The 18,072-nt window shown below is 35.1% G+C and overlaps 1 protein-coding gene across 5 annotated transcripts in view; it reads right to left on the bottom strand.

Moving 5' to 3' along the window:
* The window catches only part of TRPS1 (transcriptional repressor GATA binding 1), a 296,959-nt gene that overhangs the window by 7,559 nt on the left and 271,328 nt on the right, over nucleotides 1–18,072 (bottom strand). For all 5 annotated transcript variants that reach the window (XM_072603246.1, XM_072603244.1, XM_072603248.1 and 2 more), the window contains one exon: nucleotides 4,686–4,808. In XM_072603246.1, coding sequence (XP_072459347.1) covers nucleotides 4,686–4,808 — 123 coding nt within the window. The remainder of the gene's footprint in view (nucleotides 1–4,685; nucleotides 4,809–18,072) is intronic.

Below are 18,072 nucleotides of genomic sequence, written 5' to 3'. Positions count from 1 at the left end.
GGAATAACTCAAATAATTTTCCTTTCTATGGTATCATTTTATTATCACAACCTCCTCAAAAGCTAAACAAGGCCAGGTAGCATTTCCATTTTTACAGGCAGCAAAATAAAGGCACGGGGAAGTTAACTTAAGGTCATGTCATGAGTACCAGAATAAACTGAACCATTCCTTGGATTCTCAGACTGTGTTTTTCGAAGTAGATTTTGCTAGCATGGACATTCTAAATGTTATAAAGTTGTCAACATGGACTGTCAGGAAATAAGTAAATGAATACTAGACTTAAATCATTGTAGACTTGCTCAAAATACCTGCTCTTCCTCTGTATTCTGTAATTCCATCACTTAGCACATATATGTGCTTGGTATTCACGTACACTTTCAGCAAGTGTTCAAATTATGTGAACAAAATCCATGGATGGCAACATAATCAATTTTCCACATGTGGTAGAGGCCTAATCTTTATCTGATGTTATGGAGTTGGTATAACTTATCTTTCTTGCACTGAAAATGTATTATTTATAACTTATTATATAACTTATTATTATTATATTATATTATTATATATTATATTATATTATAACTTATATTTATAACTTATTATATAAATGTATATATTTATAACTGATAACTTAGGTTGAAAATTTGTAAGTGCAATTTCTTTTTTTTTAAATAGGAATTCTTTGTTCAGGCTAACCCAGGGAAACAACTTCAAATAAGTTTTTGATTTCCATTCAGAAAGCTATTGAGATCATCAACAATTCATTGACTATCCCTAAAAATGCTGTAGCTTGTATTTAGTTTTTTTTAACATACTGAATTGAAATTTTGTAAATTGAAAATAAAAGAAAGCACCAATGGCACAAAAGAAAACCTTACAACTATACTCTTCTGGTTTTCGTTGAAGAAGAAGACTTTGAGAGCGTTTAACCCAACATTATTTTACTGATGAGAAGCATATCCAAGGAGGTTGGGGAACTTTTCCAAAAGCAGAGTGGCACATAGTAGGCATTTAAAAAATGTTTATTGATTGTCTGACATTTATTTAAAATAAACTGAAGATGTTTAAGACAATAAAGTTATAAAATGAAAACCCTACAGTACTGGTAAAGTAGCATACATTAATAAAGTAATGGAAAATTTGTACCATTGTTATCAAGCTACCCATCAGCCTTAACCTTTTCCTTATATTCCTTCCAACTTCTAACATTACCTGAAACTACATCTCTGTAAATTCTACAACACTGTTAGTGCACTTACTGGTAATTATTCTTTTTAAATATTTCTGCCCATTGCCAGGTATGGAAAAATGTTTTCTCAACAACCAATCCTGTGACTAAACCTCTTTCTCCTGATTCTTTCTCTTGTCTTTTACGATCTCTTGATCATTCTCCAACATTTTCCCATGACTTTGGTACATTGTTTATGCTTTCTCTCCACTGTATGTTCTGTCCTCATCCTTGATGGCCCTAATTAATGATCAATTTAAAATCCTGCCCTCACATTTCTTTGAACCCTTTAGCCCCATGACTCCAATTTCCATTTTATTTATGCAACCCACCATAGTGGCTTGAAAAGATAATAATCAAAGGCCTCAACTTCTTAATTCTGAAATCCTGCATTTTGACTTCAGGCTTCTCTGTTTTTTTCTACCATGCATGCTTATTTACTCTTCCAGTATCTTTTCTTAAAATCACAGTGACATTTTCTCCTTTGATAGCTTTATATTTTCATATCAATCTTGTTCTGTCTTTCTGTCCCTCTTCTGTTTTTGCCCTACTCCATGCCTAAAAAATTCATTTCTATGAATTCCATCCCTTTTCCAAAGTCCAAATAATGAGCCAGTCCTTCCATAAAACCTTCCTAGATACCCGATCACATCTGCAAATAACTTTCCTGATCAATTTTCTCTTGGCATTTGGCCCAAATTATAGCATAGTGCTTGGCCCCCAAGGGCTGCTTAATAAATACCTGTAGGTCAACTGCTTATCATCCTCTCTTTTGTATCATAATTATTTTTATATTTGTCCTTTTCACTTTATACTGTTTTGTAAAAACATGGCCCATTCCTTATCTAATACGTAGAATCTCTGTACCTAGTATGGTACCTACAGCACAGTAGTTATTTAATAGTAATTTTTAAATGAAATTATACTTGAATAGTGAATAACATGGGAAATGTGTGTTATTTAATCTTTATCAAGAAATATCTTTTATTTTTTCCAACTTTACTATAAAATGAGAGAACAGTATTTTAGCATTTTGTCTCATTATGTGTATAAGGGTGTGTGCGTGTGTGTGTGTCTTTAGAAAGCTGATGCCTTCAATATATCAGATCGTTTAAATTATCATAGCGTGGTAGAGCAGAAGCTTAATTAAATTCCTTGCCTATGATTGGCCAAAGTTCAGTTAAAATCATTAATATCAGTGATCATTAAGTTGAAGCTTATTACTCTGCTTGAAAGGTGCAAATAAAAACAACATAGCTGGAAAGCGGTGTAGGAAAGGGGAGAAAACAATCTTTTCACAAGGTAAAAAATTAGGAGAAAAATTTTTACAAGTTGTTGGCACTGGACATTTATAATGCATATGCATGAAAAATCCTTCCAATGGTTTAGTTATGAGAATAGTTTGTTTGATATCATATTCTCTATAGATGTGAAAAACTTCCTGAGAATTACTGAGAGCAAAGATAATGGCCCAAAAGCTATCAGAGCACATGATGGAGTTTAGGGGGAAGAATGCTTCCAGGGGAAAAGCAGACTCAAGGACTCAAGTGATTGTTGACTTCAAGTATCGAGAGAGCTGTCATATGGGAAAAAAAGGATTAGAGTTTATTCTATGTTTTTCTAGGAAGAACAACTAGGACCAGTAGATAGAAGTTGGGCATGTTTTGTTTCCATATAAGAAAGAATTTCTCTAATTATCTGAACTCTCCAGAAATGAAATAGAGCATTTCATTAAATATTTTCTGTACCTATAATGGTATTTTTTTGGCACACTTCCTGGTACCGTTTGGTTGGTTGGTTGTTGTCCTTCGTCTTCAAAGAGGACCAAAATGACATCACCATGATAAAGTGAAATTTTGGTGAGTCTGACTGTGGCCGATCAGATCAACATGAGCTCAGAATGTTCTACCACAGGTTGAGCACAGATAGTCCATGTGAATATTTGGGGTGGATATCCCAAATGTGTGCATCCTGCATTTACACAGTTTAATAAACAAGCAAACAAATAAGGTGTGTGTGTGTGTGTATGTGTGTGTGTGTGTAACGACTTTTTCTTTTGATGGAGGTGTTTACAAAGTAGTACATATTTTCTATATCCAGTATTTATGCTTCAAATAGGGTGAGACTCTCTGATCTTTGAGGTCTCTATGATTCTACTAAATGAATATTCTTTTCTAATATTTCAAAGACAGATTTCTCCATCAGAGGAATTGTCCAAAATAAAAATGTGCTTGACTAAGTAATCTGAATATTTAGAATGGAAGAATTTGGGTTTCCTTTTGTAATTAGTCAAATTATTATTATTAGAAGTTAGAAAATCTCAGTAGATGAAAGTTGGCTGACTTGAAATCAATTTAACCTGGGTTCAAGTCTTTACTACTTGTTAGCTGTTTTATCTTAGGTTAATCACTTTACTTTTCTGGGTCTTAACAATGTGTTATATGAAAACAGAGTCAATGATATGTACACTATCTATCTCATAGTAATTGTGTTAATCAAGAGATGATAAGGTTTTTTTTTGTAACAGTACAGTATTGTGAAAATGTTAACTATCCCGTCATCCAACAGCATTTCTTTTATTCATAGATTTATAGAGAACATGGAAAAGACCATAGAGACGATGTAGACCAACTGCTTCATGTTAGTGGTGAACATTGAAACCTGGAGAGATTAAATAACCTACATGAGGCTACAGGGTAGTAAGTTTCAGTTAGGAATTGAATCCAAGTCTTCTGGATGCAAACCCAGTGATGCTCTTTGCTCTCCATGAAATGGCAGTAAATGAAAGGTTACCTTTGTTGATTCTATGAGAGTTAACATCACAGAACTCAATATTTTTCTTTAATTTAATTTTCTGTGTATCAGTTGGGACCTCTGATACATATCTAAACCCCAAAAATAAAATTTAGGAGTCAAAGGCATAATTTTACAAGAAGAAATGCCTCTGAAAATGTTCTTATAAAAGCTTTCCCCCTTAAATAACACTTTGGCATTTCTGAACATAAAAGGAAGACGAAAAAACTTGAGTATTTTCTCTCTTCTCCCACTGAACCCACAAGATATACACAGTGGGTAGAATCCTTAGCTTTGATTTTTCATACAAAAAGTTTTTTTTTTTAATATCCTTTTACAGAGTCCTTCTTCTAACATTAATAATTTCAATGGATCCTGAGAGCATTTGTTAAGCCATGTGCCAAGTGGAATTCTTGGTAATAAACAGTTTTTCTTTCATATTAAAATAATTAAATGTAGCACTAATGATTTTCTTTTAGCATCTTAGTCTGATTCCTAATGAATCATGAATGATCTCAAAGTGACCATATTGGAAAAACCTTGCTAAGAAATTAACTGAAAGCCAGTACCAATCATACAAGCAAGCCCATGCCACGGCTACCCAGCTTCAGTCTTACTATGTAAGGTATTTATGCTTTCCTGAAACAAACTAGTAAGTTCTTCCTACCGAGTGGAGCTTCTGGTAGAGGCCACACGCATTGCATACATAGCCGCCATTGGCATTCTTTCGCCAGAGAGAGGTCTTTGTGGTCAGGCAGTTGGCACAGAAAACACCCGAGCCTCTACGTCTCTGAAATGAAAAAAAAATAAAACATGCATAGGTCAGAGGTGAGTCACATGATCAGGGGAGAAAGAACAAATCAGCCCAGAAAGTTTTGTCTCTGCACTAGCAACAATGACAGTATAAAACCACACTGCCATAATGAGGTCAGGTTCAATTGTGTCTAATAGGCTCCACTGATTTTCAATATAATTAACCCTACAGTGATGGATGAGGTGTGTGGAACACCAAAGGCTTTTCACAGACACAGCTCTAACTTTTTGAACTTTGGGGTTTGTGCCTTTAACGATGGCTGCTAAATTCTGTGCTCTGAAATATACCTTTGAAAAGTGTCAAAGCAAAACCTGACAGACATAACATCGCAACTATGTGTGATGTAATTTGGAAACGGCAGCAGGACTGCCATGTTGGTCTTAAAATGTGGTCAGTCGGGAGCAAATGTTGAAAATGAACCATTTAAAATTAATTCTAGTCTCTTTCTTTGTAGCTTTCTTGTAACAGAGGTTATTAACAGAAGTCAGGACATTCAATTCTGGTTTTTCTTTTATAAATGTAAAATCTTCAAGAGAATACTGTGCATTCCTCACAGCTCCTAGCGAATTGACCTCTACAGTATTAGTAATGAGACCTCTTATGAACTTAATCCTAAAGCCAGGCAGCATTGTCCCAGGAAGGGTTATTTATTTATTGTTCTGCATTCAGCAAGGAAATCATTATTTTTAAATTCAAATTCATTTTAGTCAACGGGTAATGCCTTCATCAGCTTTAATAGCAATATTAGAATATCTAGTAGGACATTCATAACTATTTATAAGTATTGCTTATAACATTCTTCCTAACAAATAATAATTTCATTAACCTCATTTAAACAAAAGCCAGACTATGTTTGTAGGCACAAATATATTAACAAGCAGGAAAATAGCATTTTCTTGCTTTAAAAAAAAAAAAAAAGCCTGAATTGCAACTCAGTTCTACTTTCTCTAAGTAAATATGTTAATGAAAAAACCCACATCTTAGATAAGGGGTCGGAGGAGTCTCCATGAAAGCCAATTTTAGTAGAAATTAAGAATAACTATCGTGCTAAGTCCAAATTTCAGAGTTTCATAAAATTTGAGAAATTTATTTAACTTTAGTCCATACTGTAGAAGAGCAGTATCATTGCCAAAAAAATACAATGGTTATAATTGTACTCTGATACATTTCAAATGGAAAGCTTTCTGCAGACATAATTTTGGCTTCAAGACTGGAACACTTTCTTGGCATTGAAAGGGCATTTGATTCATCGGGTGTTTCACAATGTATCACTAAAAAGACCTGGTGAGCAGCCAGTTCCCTATAGGGTAATTTTTCCATCCAGATGCAAGTGCTATCAGAGGCCCTCGTCAGCTAAACTAATTATGATCCTGCATTTGCTGATGCCTGCTCACTCTAACATTCGACATCCTCCATTAATCATCAATACAAGGAAAATGAATGAAACGTAGAGAAATGAGGGTCGGTAAGCTGCATAGCCATAAAAATCTGAAATGAGTGCAATAATTTAACAAGATTGGGGAAATGTTTTTAGTGAGCACAAAGTCAGGCGAACAATTGCCCTTTTAAACCAAGAACACGATTTCATTAGTACAGCAGGTTATGCTACTTTGGGTGATATAATAAAATCTATATTGTCATCAGTATAATCTCTTGCTCCTTTCCTCTTTCTCCCCACCCTGGAGTCAGAAGGAAGAATGCCTTGCATTTCTCTAAATCTTGATAGTAAGACCACATCATGTATGTCAGCCTGCAGCAAATTCTGAACTTGATGCCTTTTTTGAATGGAAACCATCACAAAATATGAAAAGCTCTCTGCCCGATATCTATCAGTTCCTAGGACCTGTGTTTATCAAACCTACTTGGCTTCCCCCTTTACACAAAGAAATACTAGGGAGTGTCTGGCTAGGTTATCATTATGAAACTCCCCTAGGTTGTAGAAGCTTTTTTTTTTCCTAGAGCTTAATAACTGCTTTGGCAAATAAACACCATCTTGATCCACATAAAGGCAATGGAAATGTCTATTTGGAAACTAATACATATATGGCTGAGGCTCAAATTTGATGGTGGAACCATTTATTCCTTCTCTTCCCTGATGCCTTGGGTGCCTGCCACAACATGCCAAAGTGGGTGTAATCCTAATTTGAGTGAATGTTCCTACCCTCACAAACTCTACACTTGATTCTTTTGTAAAGAAACTAATCTTTTTTATGGTTAAAATAAATTTTCTGAAAATCACAGTGTGTGTGCATGTGTGTATATATATACACATACATGTATGCATATATGTACACACATATATAAATGTGTGTGTACACATATGTACAAACTTCACTATTTGTGTTTCTGAGCAATTTTGTGTGAATAGAATATTTGTATGTCAAACTCCATTTTTGTTTCCCTAAGGAGGGTAGCTTGACATTGAAGGAAATTCTACCATGAATGCTTTCGTAAAATGAAGAAAAATTTTGTAAGAGAACTTCGTCCTCGCTCCTTTCCCTCATATATCTTTTTGACTGATCTTCACCTATCAGGTTCGCTTCAAGTGGGACACAGCTATTGCTTTTACTACCACAGAGAACTTCTACTCATACTTGGTTATTAAGTGTGAGAATAGAGTTGAAGATAACTGAATAGGCTGGTCATACACACATTGCAATAGCAGCATGTTTATCTTTGTTACAGGGGCACAGAGTAGGAAAAAGTACAGATATTTTTCTTCTAAAAATCATCTCCCATGTGACCACATCTGGAAGCTACTATAAATAGTAAAAGAACTATTCTTCTGCATTTGGAAGACCCAAGAGTGCTGAAGTGGAAGGTATATAGAAGAGGCTGAAATATTGTATAATAATACATACATACACACACACATGATCTAGATGCTTTAAATAATAATGATAATATTATTAATTATCCCATTTTACAGATGAAGAAATGGAGGTTTGTAGAAATTAAGTGGTTTGAACTTGGGCAAAGAAATAGTAGGTGAGAAAAGTGCAATCTCAATCCTGTTCTTCATGATTATAAGTTCAGCACTCTAACCACTCTACTATGTTGCAGTATTGTCACAAGAGAAATACTTGACTGTCCTAGGAAGCACAGCAAGCCCCCATGTTGTGATTGAGTACCATGGAATCTGAAGGAACCTCTTAAGACAAAGGTAAAGATTTTCTAAAAGTAAAGTGGAAAGTCTCAAATGGATAAGAGTAAGAATAATGCCTCTTTTCATAACATTGATTATGATCAGGTGCCTTTTGAAATATTATGACCTTTTAAAGAATGCTGTAACAGCTTAAAAGATTTCCTCCAAGACTTACCCAAAGACCAACCTTTCTTTAGCAAGAAGCCTGTCCCCGTTCTTCATCTTACTGTCTTACATCTGAGGCTAGCCCCCTTCCAATGAATCCTGCGTGTATGTACATAAATATGTATATTACACACATATATATGTATCTATATAGATACATATATGTATATTACACACATATATATGTATCTATATGGATACATATATGTATATTACATACATATATATGTATCTATGTAGATATATAATCTGTTTGCATATTATTGTGTGCATGCTTCTTTGTTAGACTGTGAGAGCTTTTGTTGCTTTTCGTTTGTTTGTTTGTTTTCCCTTTCTTTGTATCCCTAGCACTTAGCCAATGCCCTGGCACATAGCAAGTGTTTAAAAAAATGGTAGTTGACTGACAGATTTGAAGAATCATTCCAAGATTCATAAGGCTGCCTGTACTCTGGGCACAGTGCTTGGGATATAATAGGTATTTAATAAATGTTTCCTAGTTGACATTCCTTTTCTAGAAAGTTTTGAATTCCAAGCTTATCTTTCCTAGTTGTTTTTATTTTCTCCCTGAAAAATCTTTAGCATCCCACTGCCTGTGATGTCAGAGATCAGAAACCATTAGAGTTCACTTCAGCAAGGAACAACCTTAGTCCTACCAAAACTTCCCTTCATAAATTGGCTGGATGTGAGAGAAATGAAGTGTCCAGGTGACCCACGTATCAACTAATAAGAAAGTAAAAGTGATTTTCAAAAAGGATATTCTTGTGAACAACACTCAATGTGCCCAATTATTTTTCTTGCTAAAACCTGAAAGTTACATTCTTCTTTCAAGCTGACATAGACCTAACCATATTTTGTACTAGTTGAAGACTGAAGGGGGGTTAATTATTTCTCCATCTATACTCTCATCAAAGAAGAATCACAGAAAGTCTATTTTTATTAGTTATTTTAATGGAAAAATTCTAAAAGAAAAATCCAATAAAGGAAGTTAAGTTCTTCATCTTTTTAGAGTTAGATTTGTAATTTTTAGATTTCGTTTGGGGTACTTATACACTATTTCTGTAGCCCAATAATTCTGTGCAAGGGATTCAAGTTGATAATAGCAATACTTAATTGGGTAGAATCTTGAGAAGAGGTCAGTGACTCCTCAATTTAAAAATATTTTTTGTGATAATTACTGAGAATTTTTCTGAACACTTTTTTTCTCTGCATGTGCTGTGTCATCTCTTGGTATGAATACTCAAAATACCAGTATTGTTAATGGATTATAGAAGTCACTCATACCAGAATTTGGGTCACAGAAGATAATATCTACCAATGCTCCAAAACGAGAAGAGCTTAATGTAATGATAACTTCCTAAGAGACAGCACAGAATTACCCTTCTGGCTTAATAAATACGATTCACCACTTGGCTACACATGGAATGACAAGGTCTTGTCTAACTGACTTTCTACTTTGGTATGATGTAACAAACCGAGTGGAGCCTTGAAACATCCCCCTGCCCCAACCCCTTGTCTTTGATAGCAACAGGAGAGCAACATCAGTTAAAAAAGAAGAGCTAGCTTCTTGTTTATTATCTTCCTTTGATTTTCCAAGTCAAGTGGTAACTAATACTTTCTGTTACTGGACATTTCATGAGGAGGTAAGGGACTGAGCAGTGTTCTTCCTCTTCTCTCTCAGCTGCTCTTATATGCATCATGGACTCAATCAGGTGAATTTGCATCTTGGTACCAGGAAGACCTTTTGCACTTTCTGTTTCCTTTCCTGATTAGTCTTGTGATGTACATCACAATGTACATGCTTTGGAGGTGACCTTTTGAATTTAAGAGGTTCTGGATCTGTGGAGTAGAGTTGACTAGTAGCAAGTAGAGTTTCTTCACTGGGAGAAAATGGCTATCCTAAGAAGATATGTACCAGGAGTTGTTTGAACAGTGCAGAGTCAGTAAAGGTGAAATATGAGAATCCTAATCAGCTAAAAAAGTATGAAAAAAGAAACCTTAAACACCTCTCATTAGAGACTAGGTTCTTCAGGACTGAAGCTGGCATGGACCACATGCATAAGTCCAGAATAGATGGGACCTGCAGTGGAAAGTGAGAGGATATATGGTAGAGGATCTCCAAGGCTAGAACTGATTCTTTTTGTTACATGGAATAACAAAAGCAAGTTTTTTTCAACTTTGAAAAGACCACAAGTATTTTAAAAAGCAAATAATTATCTAATAAAACTTTCTCTACTTAATCTGCAATCATTAAAGAACATTGCTTCTAGTGCATCATATCTAACCACTGTAGTTAAGAATCTCTTAATGTTTCTAGGCGTAATTCTACCTTTTGGTCTTTGCCTCTTGGCTCTTTTAAAACACATAGGGCTAAACCTTGGCACATGTACTTGTAAACCCAGATGCAACTTTCAGTAAATAAATAAGCAAGTAAACCAACAAAAGCTTATTTAAATTGTTTCAATTGTTTACTATTTGGATATCGCCCAAAATGTAAAAGATTCCCAGATCTATGAAAATGTCATGATGTTTCCAAACCCCAAATTATTTGATTAAGAGAAATTGAATTTGGTTGACTTGGTCAATCATTCAAATAGCTTAATATTGGAAGAACTAGACATTTACAATGTGGTATCTAACAGAGACATTTAAATTTTCCATTAGCAAATGAGTGTATGTAGAAATCTATCCTTTATAAGAGTTTTCTATGAATAAGAACCATATTGAAACCATGTAATTACATAACAAGCCCTGATATGCAGAGTATTTACTCACATTTTTTATGGTTTTATATCTTGGCCATTTCAAATAAAATCCTTCTGAAATTTTATGTACATGTTGTTAGCCTGGATGCCCCCCCATTTTTTTTAACTCTTTAAGCTATTTCTAATTTTATTCAAATGAATTCAATACTGTTTACAAACATAGTTGTATTCAGCTACTCAATCATACTTTTGTAATGCTTAATGCATTTATGTACTCCAAAAATTGATGATTATATTCTGATCAGAAGGACAGTTATGATTATTTAGGAGAATAATGTTCATGTGCAGTTGGGAATTCACATCAAATATTTTGACACCAATGTCTGTTCTAATAAATGCTAATCAATGTAATTTGCAAGGGGGAGGGATAAGCAGTGGGAATAGAAGGGAAAATAAGGCCCATTTAGCCTACACTTTCAGTTTCAAGGGATTTCACTTTTAATAGATAAAAACACTTGGGCAAGATCTGCTAGAATAGAAAGAAGGCTGAATTTGGTATCAAAATAAGTAGAATCAAATCCAGGTCTGCCTCTCGCAATCCTTGTTGTACTCTTCAGATCACAAAAGCTGTATCTTGTTTTATTTCATCATTAGTTAAAAAAAAAGTTGACCTAGGTACCTCTAAGTTATCTTCTATTTCTAAATTTATGATTATATGAACTACCAAAAAAATTTTAATGGTCTTGCGATGCGTAATGGCAACTACAACAATGCACGCAAGCTAGATCTTTCCTTAATTATTAATTTATTTGTGCCAAAAGAAGCAAAAAGAACACTTGTTAAATTTTTATATAATATTATTTTATTATTATTACCTTTAACATTTTATATTGCCTTATTTTATTTTTTGTTGCCTTTTGTGTTGTCTGGTATCTTCCTTCCACAACCCCACCCCCATAAAATTTCCATGGTTAAGAATCTTGAAAGCTAGAAGTGATTTCAGCTGGATTTGTGAGAGCTAAAGTTCAAATTGATGATCTACAAGACTGCTCATCAACCATGGTCTCTGGTCATTGAACAGTAGAGCCAGCAATAAGTGGTCAGCATAAGGCTCACATTGTGAACTTATCTTTTGCTATTCTGGTTATTAGACACAGGAAGCTGCATTTCTCGTGCTCATCCATGCCCACATCCTTAACCCTGGAAACAAGATCCTAGGGAAATGGCATTCATTCTACCTAAGGTTACTCATGTCCAACATTCTTGATTCACTGAAAGACCTATGACACAGGGGGCTACACTTGAAAGAATATATCATTATCCTATGAAAAATATAAATATTTATTTTGGAGTAATTTTTTTAAAAGGTGAACCAAATCTTGTTCAAACTTTTCTGCTGAAGCCATATGGCTATTAAAAAAACAACTCTAGAGAGTGATGTTTCTCATCCTGACTACAGTAGATGAACAGCATATATATCCTAGATGTCATTTTATTATAAAAACGTATGATATGAAGGAAAACATTTTCAAAATAAAACGGAAGAAACAAGACCTCCTGGCAATGTTGTATTTTCCCGCTAAAAAGTAGTCAAACAGATAGAAAATTCAACTGCCCTTGAGAACCAAGTAATGTATTCACTGTGTTTATATGATACCTTTTTTAAAGAACTGTAAGTACTTTCCATGAATATACTTCACTGTTCTTCTCCTGGAAATTATCTCATTCCCTGATATTTTATTTCTGTGACAACACTTTGGGTGTTACCCACTTAAAAAAAAAGGCAAATAAAATAAACCACCATTTCTGAAAATATACTTGATGACTTCTATCACTAACGTTGTCTCCTCAAGGAATTCACAGGAATAGCTAATGTCATCTACGGGTGTGTTCATACCATTTCATTCTCCCTTCAGTGTTCTTCTCTCATTAAAAGAAACCTACCAATATAATATCTATATTGTTTCTCCTGTAGTACAGTAGTTACCAGGGTATTAAACAAATACCAGTTTGAATGCACTGAATACATCAGTATAAATCTCTCAGTAAAGCCAGTACTTGGCAAGAAACTCTTTTTTAACTAACCCTTCACAGTTTAACCATAAGTATAGACCAATGAACATTTTAGCAAGAATGGGGGAAAAAAATCTGCGGAGGGAGAGATGTTGCTGGTAAAACACAAACAGGCTTTTGCCTGCAAATAAAATTGTGAAAAATCAGTTGAAACAGTATATGGGACAAGCCCTTGCCTGTTTTTAAAAAGCCCTCTCTGCCCTCAGATTTCCTGCCAGAATAGTGAAAAGACACCACAAGGCTCAGCCAAGCCTCCATCTTACAATCACCTATCTCAGCCCTTGGACTCAGATCATGTTTACTCTACTTATTATATTCACTTCCTCAACACATCAACAATGCTAATGGAGGCTAGCGTCAACTTCACTGACATCCCTGGCTACAAGCACTGGAACAAGCTGGGTTCCAGAACATGAGGCAATGCACACTGTAGTAATCATAAAGAGTACCACAGGTATGAATGTGCCTGAGACTTGTCCCACAGGCATGTCATCACCTAGGCAACTGCCAAATACCTCAGGTACATACTGCCAGTCCACACACATTAGGTGAATGAATCTAGATGAGTTTTGGATGACTCTTAGGGGCACGACCCTAGGCAATCAAGATGCTACTCTCTAATCTACTTAATTCTGGGGAAAAAAATCCAAGAATCTGATCAATATTTGGATGCAATGCGTGTTTCTATATGAGAGGAGATACCGTCTAAGAAGGGTGGGGGGAGGGCAGAGTAAATGACGGCGACGGAGAGATAGGGAGAGACTGAGACCCAAAGAGAGACAGAGACAGACATAGAGAGAGACAGAGACAAACAGAGAGAGAAGGAGAGAGAGGAGGGCCCTGATTTCAGAGCCAGGGAGACCTGGCTTCAAACTGTACCTCTAACATAATGGCTGGGAGATCCTAGGTGAGTCCTTTGCTATCTCACAGCTCTAAGAAACTCTAAGACCATAAGTTGAAGCGAATGTTCCAACTTGCATTGGCATAGAGAGTTCTCTTAATTGGGAATTCCCTATACCAATGAAACCATAGGTCCAGTCGCTACTCCACTAGTTAGCAAAGAACCTTGCAACTAGACTGAATGCTTTTCATTTATATTTAACTTGAGATGAAGTGATCAGATGTTTAAGGTCACACAGTGAGTTAGTGACAGAATTAGGACCAAATCTGTTTCATGAGTATAAAGCTAGGGCTCTTTTCACTACTACAAGTTATTTCTGCAAAACCAAGGTCATATTCTAGAATTCAGCCTTCACTTGGTAGATTAAAAATATGATTTTGACTTATCATTTTCATTATCTTCATTTCATATGTAAATCATTATTGGTAACAGACTAGACAAGTTCTCTTACCAGTATTCTCTCTGCTGCTATGCATCTAGTCTATTCCCTACTACAAGTAGCTTCCAGCACTCTCACCCCCCCCCCCCTTCCTTCTGTTACAACCCTGGAATTAATCCTAGGATAATATATTTAATATTAGAAAGGATTTTAGAGATCATTTAATACAACAGCTCATTCTACAGATCTTCTGGGGTCTTGAGAGAAGTGACTTGTTCCATTGTCATCCAGGTACTATAAGAGGTGGGATTAAACCCAGATCTTCTGACTCATCTTGTGTTCTTTCCACTTTATCACAATGTTTTCTAAAATTAATTTGAGGCTCTATGACTTTCCTAATTTACATATGAGTCTTCCATTTTCCTTCTCCAGCTTATTTGACAGAAGAGGAAACTGAGGCAAACAGGGTTACATGATTTGGCAACGGTCATACAGCTAGTAAGTGTCTGATGGCAGAGTTGAACTCAGGAAGATGAATCTTACTGACTTCAGGTCTGGCACTCTATGCACTGCACTACCTAGCTGCCCCAAATCAAGGTATAGGCATCTCAAGATACAAAAAGTGATTCATTACTGAAGAGATACCAACCTGAAAAGGAAATGACAATATTGCAAAAAGTCTACTCACATGAAAATAAGAGGCTTGAGCTTTGTGTTCTCTAAGGTCATTTCCCACACTAAAATTCTGTGATTCTATTTTCCCACTTAGTTCCAGTTTAAGAAATAGAAATGCATTCCTTAGGAAAATGATTAGACTCCAAGGTATAATAAGATTATACACATTTTCCATTATATGTATAAAGGGAAAAATGCTGCTAGCATTCATTACAACACTAAAAAAATTACAAAATAAAAACACTGGAGTTTAAAAAATATTAGAAGCCATGGTGTGTGCAATATGAGGTGGTGATACAGAATATTGTGACAAAAACAAGGAGGAAGAGAAGGATTAACTACCTTACAATATGGATCATCATCTTGCTGCTTTAGACTCTGTTCTTAAAGAGCCCCAAAAATACTATTTTCAAAAATAAATAAATAAAGACATCAAAATATTAGACCTAGAAAAGTCCTATAAAAGTGAAATTCAATCATTCTGTGATGAGGAAAGGAGGTCTCAGAGAAGCTAAAGTGATTTGCCTAAGCAGACACAGTAAGTTTGCAGCTGTGCTAGAAGTAGACCCTAGACCTCATGAGAACCAAACTGTTGTAAGGAAGGGCAGAAAAATGCGTTACTCTCTTTCTAAGAACAATTAGTACTCAGGATGATTTTGGTTTTTATTCCAAATTTCTTGACATGATTCTTTACTCCAAGATTACATGTTAATATTATATCAATTAAAAAAAAAAACCTTTCTCATGCTTCTTGAAAAAAAAAACTTCGAAAAACTCTTCCTTTCAAACACAACCATAATAAACTTAAGGTAATATTCATATCCTGTTAGGTGATGACCTGGTCAGTCAAATGAACAGTAACAGTAGTAATGGCAGGAGGTGATTAAGGCACAAGGGTGGTAGATGGTAATGGTAATAGCTGGGAATTAAGAGTGTAAGGAAGGGTGACAGTAAGCAACAAGAAAACACTGGTCCTACCAACTTCTAATGGCTTCAAAAGATTTATTTGAACACTTGAACACTTCTGCTTATGGTAGAGTTTATTGGCACCAGAAACCCTTATCTGCTACTCACCAACTCCCATGAAATCACCTGAGGTCATCTATGAACTTCATTGAATGTTTCTCCTTTGGAGACCCCAAACTAAATACAAATGGTGGGTCCCATGGTACTGGATTATTGATGCGTACGTTAAAATCACATGTTCCAAGAACACTACAATGCTTCATAAGTCTATAAAATCCACAAAAATGAAATATGCGATCCTGAGATGTCACATCAAGGTTTAACTGGATTACTACAATCACCATTACTTATGGATTCACAGTAATTATTATAGGTCAGTATATTTGGTCAAAGCCCTAAATTGTTAGAATTCTGGTAACAGATATAATACCACCACCCCTCCATACACACACCTTATTAAAATCTCTGATATTAAATATTACTTACTCAGCATGAAGTTTTCCTTTACTCTTCCACATGTTATCTGATTTTTGTTTTATTATAAAATAACAAATGAAACGTAAATTCAGATTTCAAACACTTTTCTGGTGTCCTCTAGTAGCTAGAGTCTATGCAGACTGCACATGTACAGATAGACAAGCACAGAGAGGGTGACTATGCCTTACTTCTATTCAAACCATAAAATAAACCATGGAAATAAAAGAGTTACGAGAAACAGTGTTTGGTATGGGAGGAATGCTAAAAACTTGCAACAGTGTCAACAGAGGAGCTGATGCTATACACCTAATTTGTATCAAATACTTGATGGAGGAGATGAGATGAGGACTACTTCTTCTTAAAATAGCGTTCTATTCTTTAAAATACATTCCTCAATCCTTTAAAATATTTTAAATAGGTACTCCTAAGGGTTGGGGGGTGGGGACAGAGATGAAACTGAATTGTAGTATCTCTTAATTTTTGATCTATTATAAACGTCAAATTCCAAAAAGTCTCTCATTTTTAACAGTTCTATTTTATCTTCGGCCACACCAAATACTTTAAGAATTTAAATGTTTCTTTCATATGTTTACACTAGTGGCTTACATTCTTGTACAGAAGGTTAAAAATCAAAGATGGGCCTTTAAATAAAGACCACTGAAGGAACTGTCCCTAAAAGGCTAATTTCATTACAGAGACAGTACACAGACAGAGAGAAAGCCAAGCTGACTTTTAAAAGGTTTAATAACATTATTTTAAAAAGACAACTTGGAATTATGAATTTCCTTAACAATAATGATGTAATTTTGTAATAACTGAAATCTATTCATGAAAAACCTGCTTCTTCAATAAGTCACTAAGTCAATTACACAGGAAAGTACTGTAATAGGCTGCACCCCCCACCCCCAACCCCAAATAGCTCACGTACACGACTTCCTTTTCAATTACCAACTTGTCTGCATTGCCATCTGTAAAAACGAACACATACCTTGTGCAGCCAGTTTCTGCTTTAGCAATGGAACTAGCTGCAGCTGCTCCAGAAGAAAGCAATGACTGTCTTTGTTTTCCCAAAGTGTCCTTTTATTTTTCTCCCCAGCATAGCCCTATCAGCCCAAGGTAATATACTGTCTCTTACATGGCACTGTGCTAAGGAGACTAACTAGAGTCCTGATTTAATTTTGTTCTGGATTATGTTTGCCACACAATATCACTTGCACGGACAGAACGGCTGGGTAGTCTGTCATTTTTGAGATCAACCTCTATCCAGTTAACATGAGAATACAAAGTTAAATTAATTTTATATCTTAGAATTTATATATACAGAAGCATGACTTGATAAAATAGACTTCTAAGTGGGTTCTTATTGAATGGCAGGAGCTTATAAAACAAATTAAAAAAACCCACTGAGTTTTCAAAAACCTCATCCTGCCATTTTACATTTCTGGCATTATACTTCATCATTCATTTTTATATATATATTTATATATATAATATATAATTTATATGTAAATTTATATATTATATATATAAAATGAATGATAAAACAACGAACAGATAAACTATGAAAAAATCCATGCAGAAAATACAAAAGAAATGGCAAATTCAGAAATTACTTTAAAATGATCATTTAAAAGCAGATTCTCATCTGCTCACCTAAAAGCCTCACCTAAAAGAGTGTCTCCCTCTGCTGAGTCACTGACATTGGAAATACATGATGTGGTTACTCACAAAAGCACAGCAGTGAATGGAAAGAATGC

The sequence above is a fragment of the Notamacropus eugenii genome, chromosome 4 (assembly GCF_028372415.1).
Source record: "Notamacropus eugenii isolate mMacEug1 chromosome 4, mMacEug1.pri_v2, whole genome shotgun sequence".
NCBI lineage: Eukaryota > Metazoa > Chordata > Mammalia > Diprotodontia > Macropodidae > Notamacropus > Notamacropus eugenii.
This window is presented reverse-complemented; position numbering and strand designations above follow the sequence as displayed.